The following is a 23505-nucleotide window of genomic DNA, read 5'->3' on the forward strand; positions in this document are numbered from 1 at the left end:
TACTGCACTACACAACCAATGGATAGGAGCTTTATGCCTCTGAATGGTATCCCAAATGAGCAGAGATGCTCTATGTAAATGCTTTGTTTTTCAGCTGCAGATCCTGTCATTAACGTGTTAAGAAAGTGAAAACAAGTTCCTCTTTTACTAAAGCTGAAGCAAGAACCACAATGAGGGAGCAGGAGTTCAGCAGGTTGTTCACACAAGGCTGTGTGGGTGGAGGGTTGGGGAGAGGTGAAAAGTAAAATAACTGTTTTAAATGCTAGAGTATGCCAGGTACAGCTCCTCCCCAGTCCTGGGGTGCAGGTATAGTTCCCTCTTAAATTTTCTCCATTGGCAAAGTCAATTTGAAAGACTCCTGTCACAGTGCCTCAGTTTAATCCCTTCAGTTGTGCTGATGCATCTCCCTGTGGGCCTATAAACTAGATCAGTGAACTGATCTTTTTTCTTAACCTTCTTTTTTAACTCTACTTCAGTGATCCAGTTTACAATATGGCTTTTGAAACATCCGCTGGAGCAGTGGTAAGCCATGACACAGCTTGTGTCATTCCTCCTATGACTAGGAATGAATGGCTAGTGGGAGAATAAACATCTTACATGGACATATGGAAATGAGCCAAGTAAGCCATACATTTTCCACAGCCATGCCAGAAGCTGGGTGTTCATGCTAAGGGTAACATCATTCTGTAAGAAAAGGACTACTCGCCTCCTCACATCTGCTACTGGCTGCTTCTGAGGCAGGTTACCAGGCCACATTTCCCTTACTGTGGTCCAGTGCAGCTCTTCTATGTCAGCTGCTTCAGGTAGAATTTGGATGAACTGAGCTAGAACTTGGGCTTAAATGGTTAGTAACTAAATTTGTAAGTTCTGACCTCCCAGTGGAAACATCACTTGCTTTCACTCTTTCCACACCTTAGGTTCATGGTTTTCCACCTTCTGCACTCTCACAATTTGGATTTGGCATTTGTTAGAGGAGCAGAACAATAAAGAATCAGTGTAAGGGGAAAAGGAAGTTATGTGCTAATAGATGGTGCCTAAATTGCAGACAAATTTCAAGTTGTTCAGAGGATACAGGTGTGAAGTCCACAGACATACGTGGCTTTCTTCTACAGACCCAGCTTCAAAGAGCTATTTCCTTTTGTTACGGTACATGAAAACCCTTCGGGTTCTCATCTGCATTTATAGGTGCTGCTTTGCATGGCTGTACATATTAAAGCCACTCCAGAGCTGCTTTTTTTGAGAATTTCTAATTATGAATCTGCTCTGAAACTACTGGTGTTGCAGGCTTTTGCAAAAGCAGGCTTAGCAATACCAGATTGTGACATTCTCCAGATCTGTAGAGATCTGTGGTTTCTATCTAAACCCACTGTGGTTGACATTTAGCAATGTGACTTCTCCGATGAAGTAAACACCTTTTGTCTCTGTCACTCTTCTTGTTTCAGTCTCTCAAGCTTGTCAGTAAGAAACTAGTTTTGGAAGAGATTTCTTCTGCCTCGCAACGCATTAGAAATTATTCACCAAAATGAAATGAGCCACTTTACCTGCTTGTCAGATACAGAAATCAAATGTCCCTACATTTATTGTTGATCACAGAATTGCAGGCTTCTCCTAGGGATTGCCGTTTGTCAACAAAATTAGGCCCAGTTGTCTTGGATTAGACCAGCATAGAGGAAAACACCGCAGTTCAGCAAAATAGGCATTTGTTTGGGTTGCAATTAAGGCTGGCAAATTGAAGAGGCATCTTTGCATGCTCACTGCTTCGTAAATATTTTTTTCCCCTCTAGAAACAGAGTACCATTAATATACTCCCACCAAACTGGTAAATCTGTCTGCTGTTGAGATGATGTTTATCAGAATTCAATGACCATTACAAGCTTGTTCTTCCAAAGGATGCTGGCTTGCAAACATTGATGGAAAATATGAGTGAAGCTGATCAGAAGGATCCAAATAAACATCCTGCCTGCAAATCTGTAGAAAGTAACAGATGTATAAAATTAAGATGATAGCTTTTTTACTCATACTTGTTTCTCTCTGAGGTGTGTCTCTTTTCCTGGGTAACTTCCTGCCACCAGATCGACCCAATAACCTGTTGTACTTACTTTCAAAGTAATCAAGCTGTGGAAAATCTGACTTGCCTCATCTACTGCACATCTACAGATCTGACAACAAGGGAAATACACAGAGTTTTCAAAAAAGGTGGGATATACGTTAAAACTGCAGCAATCTTTGTTGTAAACTCAGTTTTGATGCTTTACTGCTGAAGTCATCAAGAATATTCTGATATAAAGAGGAGTATAACCAAGTTCTCAAGTTAATAAAAAAAAAAGGGGGGGGGGCAGGAGCAGCAGGGGGGAAGCACCAGTCCAGTCTTACCTTGACTTAAATCTTAGCATCAGGAAGACCAGAGTACATATGGAATTATGAGTCAGAAAAGAACCTAAAAAATTTAAATGCCCAGTATCATACACTCTTCAAAAATGACTTTATTGGCAGCCTTTTTATGTCTTTATTTCATACTTGCAGTCATCTTTTATTTCCCACATTACTACTGCTGTCAGTTCATTCTGCCTTTTGTATTAGCTTTCCCAGCTAATGTGCTATTTTTCTCCTTTAAGAACTCTATTTAGACTTCATACTTACTATTTTCCTTTGCTTCCCTTTCTTTTCTCAGCTACTTGGCTGAAGAGGCAGCCTCTCCTGTTCTTAAAAAGTTTTTGATATATGTAGTAACCTCCACTATTTTCATTCTGCTTAATTTTCATGGGAGAATTTAAACCCCTGTTGTTCAACCAGTAAATATCCTTTCCATATGTTGATCACTTATTTCTCATGGATCAAAATGACTCACTGGATACTACAGATCGTTTCACCACCTAAGGTATCTGGTTACGTTGGTATCTCTGGTTATCAGAATTCCAGCTTCATTTTTTGCCTTGATGTACTAGCAAAGTCCTATCCTGTATGTTCCCTTCTCACTGCCAAATCAAATTCTCATTTCTGTTTTGCACCTGTATTTACATGTCTCATCTCTGTCTTTAACAATGACACCGCTGTATCTGATACACTGCTGTACAAATCTTGCAGTGATTTCTCCCACTGCCTTTTGTGTTTTAAGATACAAAGGTCTAGCATTGTTTCCAAACTGCTGCAGTGAATCTTTCTAAGCCTGAAGTGTTTCACTTGGACAAGAGGTGCTCACACGAGACACTTCTCCACTAACTTCTCACTTTATTCAAGCCTCTTTCACTTCATTTGCCTCTTCCACTTGTACCTTTGATAGTCATTGGTAAACGTCACCTCACATTTTCTGTCACAGGCACCTACATCTGCAAGCCTGCCCTCCTTGCAGAAAGCAGGAAGGCCCAAAGGGAGGGAGCCTTGTATTTCTTCATGCTTGTAAAATGTGCAGTAAACCTCACTTGCATAGCTGGATCTGACGTACAAACTTATATATGCTATACTCTTTTTAGAAGGACTTTCGTGTCTTAGCTACTGCTTCCCCCTTTTACTTGCTCTGTAGTTCAGCCTTGAAGAGTGCTGTAGTAAATGCAAACAGGCAGAATTACGCCACCTCTATCTTTTCACACCTCTGCAGTTGTGGCACGCCTTTTTTAATCCATTTTGGGCCTCCTTTAACACACACCAGCTATCCAAACACCTCAGCAGCATCAGGAGCTGCTTACACTGTTCCTTTGCCGGATGAAACAAAATTCTGACTCGCACCTTCCTATCGTGGTTATTTTGCACTATAAGACAACAGGGTTGAGCAGGGACAACTTGACCCGGTGGGGACCCCCCCGAATTTCCGAGGACTTCTAGCATGGCCTTCGGCGGGCGGGGCCTTAGCCCATGGCCCTGCTCCCAGAGGCTGACCCCGAGCTCCCTTGCCCCAGCCCTGGGGGCAGGCTGGAGCCGGCAAGCCCGAGGCCTCCCAGAGCGCCAGCGGGCCGCGCTCCCGCAGGGCTGAGGCCGGCGCTGGCCGCCGGTGCCCGCCCGGCGCGGGGCATTGTGGGGCTGGCTTGGCACGGCCTGGCGCGGGGGGTTGTGGGAGCGGCTTTTGGCACCACTCGACCCGGCGGGAAGGGGGGCTCGGCCCGCTCCCGTTGCCGGTGGGGGGAGGCCGGGGCGCGCCGTTCGACCCTCCCCAGAGCCTCGGCGGCCACCACCGGCCCGTACCGCGCCGTGCCGCTCCGCACCCGACCGACCTCGGGGCTGGGCTGGGCTGCCGAGGGGCGGGCCCCGCGCGCGCCCGGCCGTTGCTAACGGCAGAGGGCGCGAGGCACCACCCCCTTCCTCAACGGCTCGCCGCTTCCTCGGCGGCTCGCCTCCGCCCTGCGGCCGGCTCCGATTGACGGCAGCGGCCGTCAGCTCTCCGCAGCCGGCGCCGCCATTGGCCGGCGGGGCCGGGGGGGCGGGAGGGGCGGGACGGCGGCGTTGCTGCGCCGCGGCGTTGCTGGGCCGCGGCGGCTCTTCCTGGCCGGGCGCCTCGCAGTGCCGGTGAGCGAGAGGCGGTAGCGGTGCCTGCGGGACGAGCCGGCAGCGTGAGGACGCCACTCTCTCGCCGCGAGGAGCGCAGCCGCCGCCGCCGCCGCGGCGTTTCCCTCCCTCCCTCCGCAGTAGCCGGGCCCAGGTGAAGCCGGTCGGGTAGGGCGGTGGGCGCGGGTGCCCCCGGTTTGCCCCCCTGGCGCCGTGCTTCCCCCCTGGCGGGTTTCGCGCCTCTTTGTCTGGCCGGCCGAGCGGGTGCCGCTCCCCCTCTGCTCTCTGCCGCTCTCCCCGCGGAGCCGGGCGGCGGGCAGCCCGGTTGGGCGCCCACCTGCAGTGCCTGGGATGCTCCCCGTCCCCCCCGGACTCCCCCTTTCCCCGGGAAGCGTGTGTGCCGCCGCACGCTTGCATTATGCCCAGGGAGTTGCCCGTCTCCTCCCTCCACGCCCTGCTGCCCGGCCGCCCCGCAGGTGGGGTGGGTGCTGTTATTCGCGCTCTTTTTCACAGGACCGTCCTCTTCCCCCCCGGTGCGTCTCCCCCCAGTTCCCCCCTCGCGTTCGAGTGTCCGTCCTTTGGAAGTAACGGGCAGGGGAAAATAGGACCGTTTGGCAGCTGTCAGGGCTGTAGCCTGAGTCACAGGCTGACAATCCTCCTGCAGACCTTGCAATGGGCTTGGCTTCCGCCCTCAGATCTCCACTTCCTCGTTCGGTTTGGTCTGTGTGGTGAAGCCAGGAGAGAGGGAGGAGGGAGTGACAGGGCAAGATGAAGCTTGCAGTAAAAACTCTTGCAGATAGCGTGTGCTTTCAGGCATCACCTCCGACAGAGTAGGGAAAGTTACCTGGATTCTAGTGATATCGTTACCAACCTGTCTCCAGTAGGTGTGGAAGGTAAGGAGTTTCATAGTCCCCGAGGGCTGTGTGTAGCCAGTGGGTTTAATAAGGATTGCTCCTAATTTCCTAAATACAGGGTGACATGAGTTTTGAGGCAGTAACATGACTCTGGTAATGAAGTGGGATTTTTTCAGAAGTAAACTGCCTTGGTCAGGAAGCTCTTAATGCAGTGGCTGTTACATACACTCCCTTCCCACCCCCCCCACTCCCCTTTCCCTTACGGTTCCTTTCCTTCCCCCTTTTTTCTATTAAAACACTGTGCTCTTCATCTTTCTTTCTCCATAGATTTTTCTTCTGTATCCTTTGTCATAACGTCCTGAGCTGCACTCCATCAGAGCAGACTAAGAACCTAAGCTTTCTTTCTAAGTGAGCAGGTCTGTCCTAAACAAAGTAATCTCTGAAGTATCGTGTAAGAAATTTGTGCTTCAAACTTGAAGAGATACTGTAGAAGATGGACTTTGGCCTGCAGACTATGATTTCTGTGCTTCTGCCCTACACTATAAAGAAATACTGTAATCTGCATGGAGGCTATTGAACCATGGCTTGAAAGATTAAATTACACATCCTTAATTCTCACCAAAGTAACAGCACTCTAAATCAGTTACTGCTTGTGTAAAGATGCTTTTGAAATTAGTCACTAGGTAACAATGTGACTAAGTTCACTAACCCATGGCATTCCAGTAAAAATGGCAAATTGTGGTGCAGATATGTATTGACTCATAGATGCATTGTTTGCAACTGTAGTGCTCTCTCCCAGAGTTGAAAAGACATAAGCAAAAATTTTTTAAAATACAAAGTTGTAACGAGGAGGAAGCAATTGATAAATGTAAGTGGGGTTGCCTTTAGCACAAAAGTTTTGAAGTTGTTAATCACAATTGCCAAAACTATATAGTCACAAGATTGTGCTGCTAATCTGACCTTGTAAAAATAACTAAAGTCATGAAACAGTTCTGTGAAGCTTCGTGTCAGGTGGAACTGTTTGAATTGACTTGTTCTCCTTCTTCATAGCTTTATTTGTTGCACTTATTCATAGTGTGTGTCTTTCTGGAGGTGGACAGGCAAAATTTTCAGTAACTCTTAAGCTGCAAAATTGCTAGTAGTGGATGGAAACAGGGGTCTGAACTTCTCATATTTACTGATCTGTAACCTCAAAGTGAGTATGACCAACACCAAGCCGGTGAGTTACGTGGTTCTTGTAATATGGTGTCATCTCTTGGATGCTTGACTTGTATAGGCAAGATCTGATTTTGAAAATTCCCTGGAGAAGAGACTTTGACCTCAGAGTTTGCTCTGCTGAGTAGCATGTGGCTGTTTCTGTATAAACAGGAAGACTAAATAGTCAGGTTCTGTCAGTTCCAGAAGAATGAGTGTAGAAACTGAAGGTCTTTTATTGGACTTTGTTTGCATAGATTGCTAGGATATTTCTATCATGGTTCTGGGATTTATTTTTTTTTTTTTACTTCAGGTTGCTCTTGTAAGAAAATTGTTGCCAGAGTGATAGTTTTATCTGAAGAGAAAAAGAAAGCATAAGCTTTTCTTCATTATTTCATTTGGGTAGATTTTGAGAAGCTTGAGAACATTTTAAGAAGACAAATAGGTTGAGAGCTACACAATTATCTTTTAAGTGAATTGGGAATCATAGAGTGGTTTGGGTTGGAAGGGACCTTAAAGATCATCAAGTTCCAGCCCCTCTGCCACGGGCAGGGACACCTTCCACTAGACCAGGTTGCTTAAAGTCCCACCTGACCTGGCCTTGAACACTGCCAGGGATGGGGCATCCACAGCTTCTGTGGGCAACCTGTTCCAGAGCCTCACCACCCTCATAGTAAATAATTTCTTCCTAATATCTAATCTAAATCTCCTCTCTTTTAGTGTTAAACCATTAATGAATAAGTAATAATAATAAAAAATAACTTCACTTGCTCAGTAAAGTTGTAGGAAACAAATTACAAGAATTTCTCACTTAGGAGGCTAAAATATGCTGGTTGCCAGCACATCTATTTGATATTATGTAAAATGTTCTAGACTGTTCAAGCTGTGTAGCAGGCGGTACAAGATTCATCTTTGAGTTAAAAACTATGGTGGAGTCAGATACTGCAGGTGCTTAAATCTCTTTGCAACAGCACTTGGCACTGCAAATATTTCTACTACAAATGGGGAGAGGTACATTTACCACTGTAACAAAGTATCTTGAAAACCTGAATGATTATTATCTTGGCAGGTCTTTAAAAAATAATGCACTAAATGTTTATAATAACTGGTCATTCACAGGTTAGTCCTCTGTCAGACTATTCACATGCAGGTACAAAGGAGCGTATGTATATCAGCATGGCTATTAACTACATGAAAACATACTTCAGTTGTACTAAGAGATTAAAGTAATCTGTCTAAACCCCAAAATTTTGTTCTGTTAATCTCCAGGATAATAAGCAGATAGGACAGGACATGTAGGTATTGTGATTCTCCTGAATCTTGTGTTTCTATCCCCATTCTTAGGCCTGTGTCTTGCCCAGATTTGTGTCACTTACGAGTTGGTGTGAGTATAATAGGGTGAGATTGTAAGTGTACCCACTGGAGGTACGGGAACCGATCTGGTTAATGCAAGGTTTACTGAAAGGGGAAGTCACAAGTTAAGGTTATCTTATCCCCCACCCGTCTGTACTACATCTGCTTTCTTGTGTGGTAACTTCAGGTTATTGGGTAATGTGCTAAAGCTAACTGATGACTAAAGTACATTTTAGAGGCTCAGAGTTAGTGTGCATGTCTACTAAAAGGTGTCCAAAAGCTTAATCCTGAGTTTATGATGTAATACGTTTTTGTTCATTTGACTCAATAATGCACTTGGTGCCCTCTAACATCCAATTTTGTCTTTGATTTCTTGTATAAATACCTTATTAGTCTTTGTTTTCTTAGCTCATAATTGAGGCACAGCTGTTTACATGTTAAGTAGAGAAATTGTGTGCCTAACGTTAAGTCTTCTGTGGGTTGGAACAAAACTATAGTAGCATGGGATTGCCTACAGCGGCATTGTTTTTGCTGGCAGTTGCTCTAGCTTAATGGTGACTTGGTGACCTCGTACTTCAAATTTCTTTTCAGTTTAAGCACACCATGATTTTAATTGAGTTTCCTAGTGTAGAAAGAGATGGAAACTAGCAACCTGATTTAAATACAGTATGATGAGACAAAAACACAAATGCAACTTCTGCCCTGGAAGCTAATGCAAATGGGTGTTGTCCAACTAAATGAAATGCATCGATTTACAAGTTCATCTTAATTATGGTTTATCCGCTTCACTTTTTTCTTTAGTGACTGTGAGAACTTGTTCTGAGTACTTGAAGTAGTAATCTCAGCAACGATTTGTCTTGCAATCCTAGGCTACTGTAGTGGCTTAGCGTCTTCTGACCTCACTCCAGCCCAGCCATATTCAGTGTAATGGACTAGTCCCTGTTGTTAGTTAATGGCTCTTTGGCCTGATACTATTCAGCATAGTGTGTTGCCTTTCTGAGCATCCTAAAAAGTCTAAAGAAATAGTAGTGTCTACAATTTTCCGGTGATGGAACTGTGATTGATTTCATTGTATGATAGTTAGTACTGCTAAGTCATGTCCTTTTTAAACATAGCAAGGTGGAAACTGTAAAATTGATCTAGCGTACTTGCCTACTGCAAATTATTTCTTATAGAAATATTAGATGTATTGCTGTTGGATGTAGAGGGGTATAATGAAATACAACTCTGCACACTGTGGTTTGACTCTATGACCTCTTTATGAAATTTATGCCTCTAGAGTTTTGTACATAGGGTTTGGATTCTGCTTGTCTTCATGACTAGAAATTTAAATTTCTCCTAATGCATGTATGCTGACTCTACTGAGAGTAGTAAATAAAACCACATGGATGAGTGATTTCGGTAAACTCAAGCTAATAATTAATATACGTTGAGGGAAACTGAACTTGAAAATCTGTATCGTAAAGTCTCCTTAACTGATGAATACTTCTATTCATCAAGAACTACCATTTTAAAGAGTCTCGGCAGGAAATCCATTATGATATATGCCTCAACACAGAACTGGAGTTCTGATTTGAATGAAAGCAAAGGCGGCGTTCAGACTTGTAAGAAAAGAGGTTTAGAGAAATTTTGCAGCTCAACTTGCACAGGATTGTCAAGTCAGATTATTAATTTTTTTTCCTGTTGGGTAGCTTCCTGTTTAAAATACAAGATTTAAAGCATGTTCTTGTAATAGTTTACTTCCCTTTTTTATTGTTTGTAGTGATGAGAGTACATTCATCTGTATTTTTCTTTTAAGGTCAAGACTTCACCAGTTCAGTTGAAATTAGGCTCTTTTAATCAACCTTGGAGGTGCAGTAGATTTGACTTTGGTTCAAGTTGGTTGTGGCCAACATTCAGTTCAGCTAGTTTTATTGACATACTTGGAGTTTATTTAAATATGCAAGGGGAAAAAAAGGAAACCTACAGGAAAATTCTAAGTAAAAAAAAAATAATTATTCAGTTGCTTGTGTCTCTTTCTCCAAATGTGACCGAGTTAAAACAACTGTTATATCAGTTTGTAGGTAAATTTTCAGTTAGTAAGCTCTCTTTGATAGGGACTGTTAACACTGTAGGTCTGCTTGCCATTTTGTGCAGGAGATTCCAGTCTTGCTGTGCTCAGAATGCATAAAATCAATTATTTTGAAATGTGTGAATACAAATTAAGTTTCACTGGTAGTGTTTCTCTTCCTTAAATTGATAGTCTGTCTTAGGACTAGGCATATTTCAACAAAATAAGATACTTAAATGTAAGAACTTGGCAACAAATACTGAATGTAAATCTGAAGTCAGACTGATGAACTGGATGAGAAAGTTCCTGGCTAAGCACTTGGAACTAGTTGGTGGTTGAGGTAAATTGACTTTTGACAGGTTTTTTTTTTTAATGTACATGGAGAAAAATACTCTCTGGCTTCCGTTTTGGCCATGTAATTCATAGTTTAAAATGTAGAGGAAGGTATTGACATTTTTCTTTGGTCTTTTTTCTTCCTTTTTTTTGGGGGGTGGTGGTGGTTGGGGGGGTGGGTAGTTGTATGTTTCACAGTTAGTGGAACGGATCAGAAGGGGTGGATTTGAGATGAAGGTATCCAGAAACGGGCAATTTAATTAATAAACTACTAATTGCAGGTAACTATCTAGAGAACAACTTTAGTTACTTTTTGCTTGTAAATGCATCTGAAGTAGTCCACGAGATTATTTTTTTTTATTAATGGATTATTTTTTTTTTTTTTTTTAGCAAATACAACTTAATGTATTTTATTCTTCATAGATGTTGTTCAGATGTCTTTGTTTTTGTTGTTCAGGGATAGAGATATTTTTATCTCTTTTTGACATGAAGTAAAATTATTCAGACTTTACAGAATTGTTTAAATAAATGGATATGGGATTATAGATACAGGTATATGGTAGACTATTTACAATAATTAAGTAATTGGGTACTTGAAACTGTCATGTTTCAAACGGATGTGTCTGCTTACTGACAAAGGGAATTTTCTTTCTTGGAGGAGCACAAGTACAAAATAAGATTTCTCCACAGGTACAGAAACCTCTTTAAACTGTGACTTAGTATTTGTGAGTTAAACTGGTTCACTTGGCTTTTATCATCTATGTTATATTGCAGTATGAATGTTTATAGCAGATACTAAAATCTTTGACCTTTCATTATGCAGTAAATTCTTCTGGAATTGTTTTTATGACCCTTCCCAAGACAGAGTTTGCAGTTCAATGCAGTATAAGATGGGAAATGTAAAATGAGAACACAGAAATGTGATGAGGAAGTTGTATTAGTCATATTTTTTCTTTAAAAAAGGGATTGCCAGAATATGAGACAAACTGGTGTAACTTCTAAAAAATGATCTACATATTGTCTGTGTAGCACTGGTATATATGTGTACACAGTCAGTTTATCTTCTTCCTTCACATAGTGGGAATAAATTATTTTGCATGGCAAATTTAAAGTTTTTTCCTAATGGGCAGAACTATATGGGTAAATTTTAGTTCTTTAATGCTCTAAAAACTTGATATAGATTTAACTGATAAAAATTACCATGCTGTATTATATTACCATGCAGTTCTACCGGGAAGATGTACAACTGCAGTAAATGGTTCAGCTCTTGCTTGTGTAGATAAGGAAAAGCATATCATAGAATCATACAATGGTTTGGGTTGGAAGGGACCTTGGAGATCAGCTAGTTCCAGCCCCCCTGCCATGGGCAGGGACACCTTCCACTAGCCCAGGTTACTCAGAGCCCCATCCAGCCTGGCCTTGGACACTGCCAGGGATGGGGCATCCACAGCTTTTCTGGGCAACCAGCTCCAGTGCCTCACCACCACAGCACTGCAGTGTATATGGTTGTGGAGAATGTTGTTAACTATGGTAGAAACCCATGAAACAGTTCTGCTAGTCTGTGGTCAGTGTTTCCTCATGTTGTTTTTTATCCTGTTATGCCAGAAAGCAAAACTTTGTTGGAAACTTTCAATTTGTATTTGCCTCCACTTATTGGGACCGTGGAATATCATAGTGTCAGTCTCCTGTCAGAAAGGGATAATTCTGTTTTTTTCCAAAAATGTATTTTCCTGTAACACCAGGATAGAGAAGATTTTATGTGCCATATAGCCATGAGTGTAACAGTTCGCAGTGGGTTCCTACTCCAAGTACCCCTGCTTTTACACATTTCAGGTTGAAACATGAGTCCTTTCTTTTCTTTTAATGCAAAAATCAGGAGATCCAGACAGGAGGACATGGCTGGATGAATTCTAAAACAAGAAATGCCTAATGCTGTTCCTTTTTAAAGACTGATATATTTGACATTTGAGGAAGAAAGCACAGGTCAGGAAAGGAACAAGCTAACCAGAAAACAACTGTGAGGCTGAAGGGTATCGATGAGGGAAGTGTTCATTGCGCGCTCTGCTGCAGCAGAGGCTTTCTCTAGAACATTGGTTATAATGGATCGCTAAGTAAGGGGCCATGAAGCTCTGCAAGACCTTGAATGCAATAGGGAAATGTCACAATCAAAATGTTTCAAGGTTTTTCACACCATTCTGAACTTGATATTTATGCTCTGCAAGGCTTTCAACTTGGCCTCCTTATACATTCTGGAACTTAAGGCTATGTCGTTTTTCCTTCGGTGTAGGACTTGCTGTTCTCATATCCAGAAACAGCAATTTTCCTCCTGCCTCCCCCCCAAGATCACCTTCATAAACAGAGGCACATCCTCTTAATGAGTCTTACGTATGGCTAGAAGAGTTGAAAATTAAAGTTAGACCCTGTAAAGGTGGTAGGCTTCTCTTGTGCCAGAGTTTTTGCCTACCACCACCATAGCTGCTGTTAATGGTGGAGTGGAACTATCGGAAACAAGAATAAAATACAAGATATAGCAGAAGGCTGTTTGTACAGGGTCATAGTTTGGCACAGTAGATTAAGCCGTAAGTGTCTAGAGAAACTTGATTCCCTGCTCCAGTGTAAAAATAATCTTTTTAAAAATGGTTTGCCAGACAAATTTGCACTGATTCTTGGTTCTTTCTAACATGAGCTGGAAGAAAGTTAGTATTATTGATGCTGTGATCAAAGTAATTTTTCAGTTAATGTAAGCAAGAATAATTGCTCCTGTAAGATGACTTTATCTTAGCCACATGCCTGCTAAATATTTGTCTCTAAAAAAGTGAACCAGAACTGTGTTTTTCCTGTATTTTTAGATGTAACTCTTTTATTCCTTGTTCCCTCTTGTGATGAAATGAAACCTGGCATTGACAAAGATGGTAGGGAGCGCTAATTGATATAGAACTCTGTATTGGAAGAGCTACCTTACACTTCAGTGCCCCAGAGAGTTCTTGGCAGATAGCTTTTTAGCCTTAAATCAGAATATTATGGAAGGGATGAAAAGTGACCCCGAGATAATAAGGACAGGCTGAAACTTTCCAAGCTCTTCCTCCCTCTCTCATGCAGTGTCCCTAGGGAATTCTGCATGCCTCATCAGAACTTTTGCAGTCCATTATGCCTCCTGAAAACAAGTCTTCCAGCAAAACAGCTTGAACAGCAGGGATGGGCTGCAGTTTTCTGAACTACAGCTGTCTCCTTAAGTGGGATTACTTTGCTGAGTGGTCACGAAGAATGTGTTCTCCCCCTGGAATGTTTTCCTTGTGGGCACACTGTCTCTGGAAGAGGAATTCTCTCCTCTGCTGAGAAGGCATGTACTGTACACGCACTAATGAGAAACAACAGTTGCAGAAAGTGTATTATGCAGGATTGTAAACTTTGAATATTTATTCAAAGTGAATGGGGTTGGGTGGCAGCCAGCCTAGCTTTGTCATGCTAAAGACTGGACTCGAAATCAACAGAAGGCTACCCTCCCCCTCCCTAAACCAGTGTTTGGTGTGTTTAAACAATGTGCACAGGCTTCACAGAACTGATTAACTTCATTGGTGCCATGTTACATGGTAATGTGTCTTTGTGTCTCACTGAACTGAGAAGGTGTAATTAAAATAGGGTCACGCATACCCTCCCTAACATTAACTTGGGGAAGCAATGCCTGGCCTTATTTGCCCATAATCTGCACGGGTTAATTTCTTTATGGTGTGCAGTGCAGTTACCCAGGATCATTTCTGTTCTTGTATAGCCTGTGGTGAAGGCTGCACTATGCCATTTTCACACTTTACTACCCAAAACTAGCCTCTTCAGCTTGGCATTAATTTACATTGCTTCTGCGTGTGCTGTGCTTGTAGCTTCTGTTCTCCAAAATCTTGCCGTTCATTTGAACCCAGTGGAGAGAAAAGGTGACTGCTAAGTGGCATGTAAGGACAGTGTATTACTTGTATGTGGCTTTTTGGCCTTTGCAGTTTGTGATGGAAAGTCTCAGGTTTTCACAGAGCATACCTCCTTTGTCAGCTGTTACAGTAGAATATACAAGTGCTGCTTCACATGTACCGGGAAGTGGTGCCTGACAGCTGATGAGAGCTGGCTATGCAGAAACTGAGAAACGTTTATTCCATGTTTCTTGTGCTGAGGATGCGTGCTAAGTACCTTTAGGTCACCTGGAAGATACAGAATTTCCTTCAACTTGTTTGATGTGTCTTACATGTAGTCTGGTTGGTAGATTACTTTTGTGTAACACAGGTATCATTTACATATTAGAGTCCTCCTTGATTTTTGGAGCCCTGTGCATACAGAGAGGGCACTTTAGTGCTCTACCTTGAGTTTAACTTACAGTAGTAAACATGGTATCTGGCAAGTCTGGGCAGCACTACAGTCAAACTGAATATGCAACAGTAATTGCCAGCAATCTGCATTCCAGTTGTGAAATAAATCTTTCAACAATGTATTTTGTACATCAGCCTGTGACTAGAGAGGAAAGCAGTGAACTACAGTAAGCCTAACAGCAATCATTATGAATCCCAAATAAAGCTGAACTAGAAGAAATGGATCTGTGTGGCAGCACAGTGTTCTGAACAAAAAGGGTAAGTGTAGCTGAATGCCTTCAGCTCCGAGGGGCTATCTATGGGGGAGTATTAATTGCAAACTCGTGTACTTGACTGGTGGTTGTATTCTCTAGTGGAATAACTGAAATTCATGATTCTTTAGTTCAGCATAAAGTACTGGTGTGTCACAATGTACTGAGAAACAAGCAGCTACAACCAGTCAGTCCATCAGTTCAGCTTCCTGCCAGCTTTTCCCCTGCCATTTCTCCCTTTCCCCCACCCCCACCCCCCGGGATTAATTTCTCACCCTTAGTGATTCAGACTTCAGTTTTTATATAGGTGTCAGAAGTTGGAGCAGTTTGTGCTAACAAACTTAGCAGTTTTCTTTCCCATAAACATCCTGGCACATGGAGCTGTGAAGTGTCAGCCTAGTTATGTCCTAAACAGATGAGATCTGAACAGTTTCTTAGTGAATACGAGGGAATTGTAGCGAGGTTTTTTTGGTGGGTTAGGTTTTTGGTTTGTAATGTTGTCAGTTCATGGTCACTGTAGGCAGTCTGGCCACTAAAGTCTACTTACTGTGCTTTCTAGCTGCGCTTAATGCGACTGTTTCTGTTGATTTGATGAACTGTATTCAGCTGGCTGGGGAGAGTGAAATAGTTGAGTTTGCAAATATAATGCAAGTATTAGCTGTTTGGATTGTACACTTAACAAGGATTCCCATCATAGGAATGTTACTGACCAGACTTAGTTTGAATCATTAGCTTCTTCTCAAAGTCAGATTATTTTTTAAATGCTGTGTATTAACAAAGAATCAAGTTTCTTCACTGAGGACAATTTAGTTGTAGCTGAAATGGGACTGTAAGTGACTGGTAGTGCTAGTGTAAAAGTAGTTTCTAGTGTAAAAGTCTTGTCATGCTGTAGAAATGGTGTACATTCCTATTGGTCTGTGAAAGGCCTTTTGTCTTGTGCTGCATTCTCTCACCACTTGCTAAAGGTAAGCCCCTTTGGAAAATGGCATGAGAATTGTGTCCCAGAAATACTTTTAAAATGTGAACTGTATGAACAAAGGGAAATTAACTTAGTCTAAATGTGTATGCTATTTTCATTCTTTTTGTCACCCTGATCTTTATGGCAGTTCCTCTTGCACTGCTAGTATAAAAGCCACTAGACAAACCATGAGGGGGGATCATTTCATGTGCAATCACAGAAAGTTTTTATAACAGTGCCTTACTAGTAGATATGAAGCAGAAGAAAACTTTATTGACATACGTGCCCTTTCATTCAGGCTCCGTCTTCTAGTGAAGTTCTGAAATAGTGATCTGAATCAGAAAGTATACAGTACACGTATCTGGCTATCTATAGCCCAGTATTTCACAAACTTCTCATAATTCATTAAAGTAGGGAAATGGTTTGTGATTAAAGCGGTCTATTCCAATGCAATAATGCATTTTTGCTAATAAAGAGACTGAAGCCTAAAAAGAACAGTCTGGAGATCCTTACTTTTTTAATGGTGGTTCAGATAACTCAGAACTAGAAGTGCTTTCTCTGCCTAGCTAGTGCTCTAATACTTGTTAGTAAGTGTGATGCTTAAACTTTTGCCATTAATGCTCTTCTGAATATTCTATTTCTACTTCAGCTCTTAGCTCGATAGTTTAGCATAGCCCAAGCTCAATTTACTGAGCAGTGGCTCAGTCCCAGAAGCAATTCTGTGGCTGCTGACAGAATAAACATGGGGGGGGAATAATACAAATATTTCTGGAAAATTATAAACAGATAATGTTCTATGCTTTTAGTAGTTGCAAAACACTGTAATTGAAAGGAAGGGACCATATAGCAGAGTCAGCTTTTAGGCTTTTCCAATCCAGACAAGGTGTTTGTGTCCAGGTTTTTGGGAAGCACTTGATGCTTTAAGTAGGGAGAGGAGTGTGCAAAGTGGCTCATAATTCAAGCCTTAAGGGTATGAAATTGTAGGAGGCGAAGGCAAACTTCTGTCCATATGATTGTATTCAAATGAGGGTTTGGGGTAGTTCTGCCTAGTTCAATGGGAATATATAGCATCCTAGCTTAAAGTCAGTGTTTAATTCATTAATCGCAAAAGAATCTGCAGGGAAATATGTATGTAAAGGGTTCTTGGATTTTTTTTTTTTAGTATTGGACTGCATATTAATATCTGGGTCCCATTCTGTTCATGACTGTAGAGATTGCCTTGCCTTCACCTCTAACTATATGGCATCTTTGTGACAACTATGTAGTTAAATGGCAAAAGAGTGTCTTGGTGCCTGAAATAATGGAAAACAAGCAATGTTTGACCAGCCTGTTCTCAGACTGCTGTGAACCACAAAAAGGGAGCATACTGGGTTAACAGGGAAGTGACTGCAGTATTTCATTTTTGGAAACAATACTAGGAAGGAGGCATTTAAAATCAAAATAAGGATGGTGTGTCTTCCTTCTCTATTTTTTGGTCGTCTTACCTATAGACTGGTGTTGCATCAAAAAGAATATTGTTAACGGTATTCTCATCTGGCAGTTACACAATAGTCATGTAAAGATAAATGTCCTTACCTCACATAATTATCTACACCCAAAATGCAAACTACTAGGCAAACAAATTGCTTCCTAATTTGTTTCTAAAATGGTCATGACTTGCATTTGTTAGGATTGCTGTAAGGCTGCAAGAGCTTACTGGGCTTACTTCCTTGACCACTTAAGGGGTTTTTAGAAATGCCCAGTGACATGCAGCATAAGCTAGGAAGATAAGTTTTGGAGGCTGAGAGATGGAACTTGCTGAATCTGATTCCTCTGGTACTGTTCTTGTGGAGAAGGCAAATTAATGGTTGGTTTGTGGTATTGCTAGTTTAGAGGCCCTGTGGGTTAGAAGTCAGCCTCGAGAATAGCACTAATGCTATGTTATCTTAGCATGATTCTCCAGCTTTTTAGTTCTAGTACCTGATGATTCTGTTCTGGAGAGTATGAAAACTAGTTTAAGATGGCAGCAGCGCACAGCCCTATTATCGCCATGCAACAGGGTAATTTTCAAGTCTGTTTAAAGTTTGAGATGCAGACCATCTTTGAATCGCCCCACTGTTTGGTAGTACTGGCATAAAAAACTTAAATGTTTGAGATTTTAGAGTAGCTATGTTAGGCTATTTCTCTTCTTACTGTGAAAGTTGTTGTTTTCCAAATAAAAAGGGATAGATGCTATAGAATGATCCCTTACTGGATGAAGAATGCAGTCTTGCTGTATGCGAGATAATTCAGGGTTCTCTTCCTACGAGGCATTTAACCTCTCTGCAGCTATCTTCTTTCCTTAGTTCTCTTCAGATCTAGAACTGGCTGGGGATACCCCTTGAAAGATTTCTTGTGGTCTTAAGTATTTCTTATCCAAAAAGAATTAGTCTTTATCCCAGAATAAATCTCCAAGGCGGATTGAATGCATGTACTCTTAACAGTAAGGAAGTGAGGAATATGTTTCACTGTAATGTAGGACACTTCAGATGGCTGGTTACTTAGGATTCATCAGGAAATGATGAAACTGAATTTAGCTGAAGCATACTGCCTCTGTGTCCTGCCTGATTATAGCCAAAAAAGGCAACTGGTTAGATTCTGGGAGTTGCATAGGCAGGAAACTCTGTAATGGAGGGCAGAGCACAGCTGTTGCCTTGCCAAACCTGATACAGCTCTGGACACAATTGAATATTCTTCCCCCCTCTTCCCTCCACTCCCTTTTTTTTAACCCTTTGACCACAACCTGCAGATGCTACGCTGCAGTGTCATGGAATTGCAATATCTTCTGTTGAATTGTTAGTCTTCTCTATTTCCTACATATTCTGTCAGGCTAGCTGTTGTGGCATGATCTTGGAGCTCTCTTGACAGCTCAAGTTTTTCATGTCAGCCTTTTGATTACTACATCTTATCTGCAACAAATCTCTTCATTGTGTACCCATTAAAATCTGGATTTTTCAATAAAAGTATGAAAAGCTAGGGAGGAGGAATTGCTCTGAGAATCACCATTGCGGTGATTGAAGTGGAAGTGTCAGCAACCCAGTGGGGAAGGAAAGGTGAGGTAAAGTGTGGCATAGCTGCTTGGCATATCCTGTAAGGCTTAAGGCAAAGATTTTATGCTCAAGCTAAAGGATATTATTATTTATAGAGTAATTTTCTCTTTCTTAGCTAAAGAGTTTTTGACTGTGAATATACAGCTATCCATACAGTCTCTGGCTCAAAGTTGTGTACCACCTACAGTGATAGATTTGTTGAAGGGCATTTCCCTACATGCTTACAAATTAATGGTGTGGGTATTTGTGCCCGTCGTTATTATAGCTAATGTTTTTCTGGCTTCATTCACTGCTTGCTAATGCTGGGACTCAACAACTATTGTTGCTCTCAGGCATATTTTGTAAGTTGAACTGCTTCTGTCCTGCTCTCAGTACCTTTTTGTCTGTGGTATCTATAGTCAGACTTCACTTACTTGATTTGCAGGCTGGTTTGTAAATACGAGTACGTTCTGTAGAAAAGTGATCCCTGTAGATCCTGACAGCCTTCCATGATGTGAATATTGATGTTTTCATTTCCTTTTCTTTTGGTGGTAGGGAGCTCTAGCTTCTATGCAAGCTATGAAAAAAATATATTGAGGACACTGGTATCTTTGTGAGGAAGGATTCAAGAAGTAATGTTTATGGGACCTTGTAAAGAGGCTGCTGTTACGTGGTTAATGAGCCTTGACGTATGCAGTCCTTTCTTCTGATTGAAAGGATTTCTGAATGGCACCAATAAAATTGCTGCCTTATAAACTGGAAAATCCCTGGCAGTAGCATTATGGTTTTGATGAAACACTAAATCTAGGGTGCCATTTTTGGAGCATACTGCCTAAATCTCCATTTTGAGGAGTGATACTTTCTCCTCTACCTGACCATAGCTTCGTAGAAGGATCCCAATAGAGGATTTTTGGCTGTTAAATTTCCTGACCACCGGTTTATTCTGTTAGTGTCTTGGAGGTATTCTGCTACTGACCGTTGTCTAGAAAAAAAGATTCAGACTGGTGGGCTGGATGATGCTACTAAGCTGGTGATAGGAAATATCTGATGTTGGTCTTAACTGGTGTCTTCATTATTGATGATGTCTTTTAGAAGTAGAGCATGTCTTATGTATTGTCTGGACTGGTATAAGGCATTTGGAAGAAGTTGTGGTATTTGATTCATAGCTTATCAGAACAAGAACACAGGAGGTAAAAGTGTTGATTAAACAGTTATGATTATATTTCTGAGCTAATATCTCTACTAAGTAGAGCAGTGAAGGGCTAATCTTGACCTGAACGTTACTGATATAGCATCTGATGCTATGGGTATTGGCGCATCTTACAAAGTGTTTGATGCTTGCCACTTTAATGTGTTTTTTCTGCCAAATAACATCTTCCAAATACTTAACGGTCAGTGTGTTGTTGGATTGCAGTTTTGTTTTTTTTTTTTAAACTGCTTGCTAGTTTGGTTTTCTTCATCCTCTTGGCAAGCAAAACCTTGACCTTATTGGAAGTTTGACAACTTACCAGTGCTTACTGACATGAAACTAAACGAGGAGGAGGCATGCTGTGATGACCAGGGACTCAGAGTACTTAGCATGTGCCTGTCTGCCTTTAGGAATTTTCAAGGCATCTTGAAGCTTTAAAAATATCTCTCCCCCACTTCTTTTCACAGGTCCCCAATTCTAAAACACAATGTCGCAAAGAGATGCAGATAAGTACCTTTATGTGGACAAAAACATCATTAATAACCCTCTGACTCAGGCTGACTGGGCAGCTAAGAAGTTGGTATGGGTTCCCTCAGAGAAGAATGGGTTTGAGGCAGCTAGCCTGAAGGAAGAAGTAGGAGATGAAGCCATCGTGGAACTGGCAGAGAATGGGAAGAAGGTGAAAGTAAATAAGGATGACATCCAGAAGATGAACCCCCCCAAATTCTCTAAAGTGGAAGATATGGCGGAGCTGACATGCCTGAATGAGGCTTCTGTGCTTCACAACTTAAAGGAGAGATACTACTCAGGACTGATCTATGTAAGTAATCTTGTCTATTGAGGTGAGAGCTCTTGCTTACATAGTATGTGAACTTAGTGTAATCACTTTGCTTCTAAAATATGTATGTTAACCTTTCATTGCCCCTACATGCAACTCTCATGCGACTTAGCTTCTTCCTTCTGCTTAAAATGTTTTCGCTAAACTATGCCAGTCCCCCTCTAGTTCATGTTGAAACTTTCAAGGAATGCTGTGGTAAATTTGTCTTTAACATTTTAAGGTCTTTGTTTGCAGGATGTTTTGAATGCCATTTTACTTTTAGCAAGAAGTGAGAGCAGTTGGAAAGTGGTAAACAGGGAGTCTGATCTGAACTGAACCAAATAACAATAAAAACACAGTTCTAATATACCTAACATCTGAATTGCATTTTTCCATGTCTGGAGCTTCAGTGGGAAAGGATGCTAGTGCCAAACATTTTTTGTTACAAAAATTCTAGATCTGAAAGTGCCTTACTAGAGAAGGCACATATGTGCCTGCATGTGCTTACAGATAGGAAGTATTTCCTTTTCTTTCCACCAGAATGGACCAGAGCAGAGATTCCTGCTTCTTATTGCTGTGGAAATGACAAAGATACCATTTGTGGGACCAACGGTCACACCCAATTAAGCATGCAGCAGCTACTTCACTGAATACTAAAAGCAGTAAACAGGGAAAGGTGGGGAAGGAGAATTTGGAACCTTGACCTGGTTCTTCAGTTCCCTTCTGATTTTCCTCTTCATGTGGCCTCTGTTTAGCCAGCAGGTGTTGGTCATGATAGCCTCTGCTTTATTAATACTCTGCAGGCATGGAATGAATGATTAAACTCAGTGGTAATGTAAAATTTGGGTGTAATGACTGGTTAAAATGTGAACTAGTGTTTCTTGGTTTATTTATTCTCAGACTAGCCTCTGCTTACAGAATTAAAATGGGACAGTCTGAGATGGAATCCTGAGGGATGTAGAAAATGCTAGATGTTCAGTATTTTTAGGCACTATGAAATCTTCACAGTAGATTAGGAAATCTATTAAAATAAATTGTATGAAAGAATAAATTTAATATAAAAACATGTATATTAATACAGTCCTTGGAGAAAATCTGTGTAGATTTCCCCTCCCCTGCATGTTATGCTGCCAGACCCCAAAAGCTGCCTCTCTTGTCATATGGAGAAGACAATGTAAGTAAAAAATCTGTGCAGTATCTATCTGTATGTTTGGGGTTTTTTTTGTATGCTCTCTACTTCGTCATACCCATGGGGATATAGTCTTTTATGTAGTCATCTTATTTGGCAAACCATAGATGATCTCTTCTGCCCTAACAGGAACTGGTGGTATCTAAGACACCTCGTAGCAGGAATTTACCCTAGCTATGCATCTTGAATAGAACCTTTTGTGAACCTTCTAAGTTAAGGAGCATGAATACAAGCTAGGAACTCTGACTCTGGCTATTGCTGTGACCGCTGCTCTTCTGGAGTGGCGTGAAGGCATACAGAAATTACCAGGGAACATCTGAAGGATGCAAAGTGGATACAAATTTAGTCTGACTCCCACTGTCTAATGACAAAAATTTTGAGATGTAATGCAGTTGGAGGTTGATGTAGTTAATTATTCTGTGTTGTCAGTAGCTCCTTTGGCTATCGGTCAAAGTCTATTCTCAGAGGGAAGAATTTTGTTATTGAGATGACATAGGATGTTCAAGATCATGTGTAACATTTTTAGAACAGGAAACATTGCTAGGTTATGTAATAAGTTGAAAATAATTCAATGGCATCTTGAAGTCTGTTGCATGCTACATAATGGACTGTTTCACATATCTTGCAAGGTATCCTCTGAAATTTCAAACATAGTCTGTGACTGAAATAAATTGAGTTCTTCTAATTGGATTGCAAGAAGTATTAAAAAATCCACACACCCTTCACCCAAATAAACCTAGCATAGTAATTCTTTATTACAGAATCTTAGTTTTGCCAAAACTGTGTTTCTGTGCACTTGTGAAATGGACTGATCTTACCTGTCAGCAGTTCTTGGCAAGTCAGGAGATTAATGTGAAGGCTTAAAATACTTTCATTGGAGTGGCTGTTAGCTGATCATTAATCCTCTTGAAGAAAAAGAATACACACAATGTATCTCTAGCAAAAATCTTTCTGGAAAGATCATAAGCATAATTTAGTTCTGCTCTTGTCCTTTCTTCTTTGCCAGCAGCACTGTGTGTTTTTGTGGCACGCTTTTATTTTTTTTTAACTTCATTTTTCTGTCTGCCCATCCTATAAAAAAGAAGGGGAAGTCTTATGGCGGGTGCAGACAGACTTTGAGCGGGTAGTGTTAAACATTTCAGGAACTAAAAGCTTGAGTCTGACACCAATTTGCTGTTTGCATGGGCTGATTACTTCTGCACTGTGGTGACTTGACTGACTTTCATATTAACCCTTTCTATTCTTAATGCTTTGTCAGAAGATCATTTTCAGCTTCTCTGTTGCTTACCTGAACTGCCTTTGTTTGTATTCAGTGTGAAACTCAAACCTCAACCTTACATGTTCCAGTTATTTCATTGAAGTTAACAATTGCTGGAAAATAAACTCTGATGTTGCTTTGTGCCATGCTGCAGACGGTCCTTTCAGCTCTTCAGAGCTAGTTTAGC

At 41.4% G+C, this 23505-nt stretch overlaps 1 protein-coding gene across 3 annotated transcripts in view; it reads left to right on the forward strand.

Annotated features, from left to right (window-relative positions):
- The first annotated feature begins 4491 nt into the window (after positions 1-4491).
- MYH9 (myosin heavy chain 9) overlaps positions 4492-23505 on the forward strand; it is a 74367-nt gene continuing 55353 nt past the window's right edge. Inside the window, exons 1-2 of one of the 3 annotated variants that reach the window (XM_055807386.1) lie at positions 4492-4630; positions 20522-20874. In XM_055807386.1, the coding sequence (XP_055663361.1) occupies positions 20542-20874 (333 nt within the window). In that variant the 5' untranslated portion in view covers positions 4492-4630; positions 20522-20541. Of the gene's footprint in view, positions 4631-5215; positions 5370-20521; positions 20875-23505 lie in introns of those variants that run through there. The other 2 variants (XM_055807387.1, XM_055807388.1) reach the window with 2 other exon arrangements.

This window comes from Falco peregrinus, chromosome 6 (assembly GCF_023634155.1).
Source record: "Falco peregrinus isolate bFalPer1 chromosome 6, bFalPer1.pri, whole genome shotgun sequence".
NCBI lineage: Eukaryota > Metazoa > Chordata > Aves > Falconiformes > Falconidae > Falco > Falco peregrinus.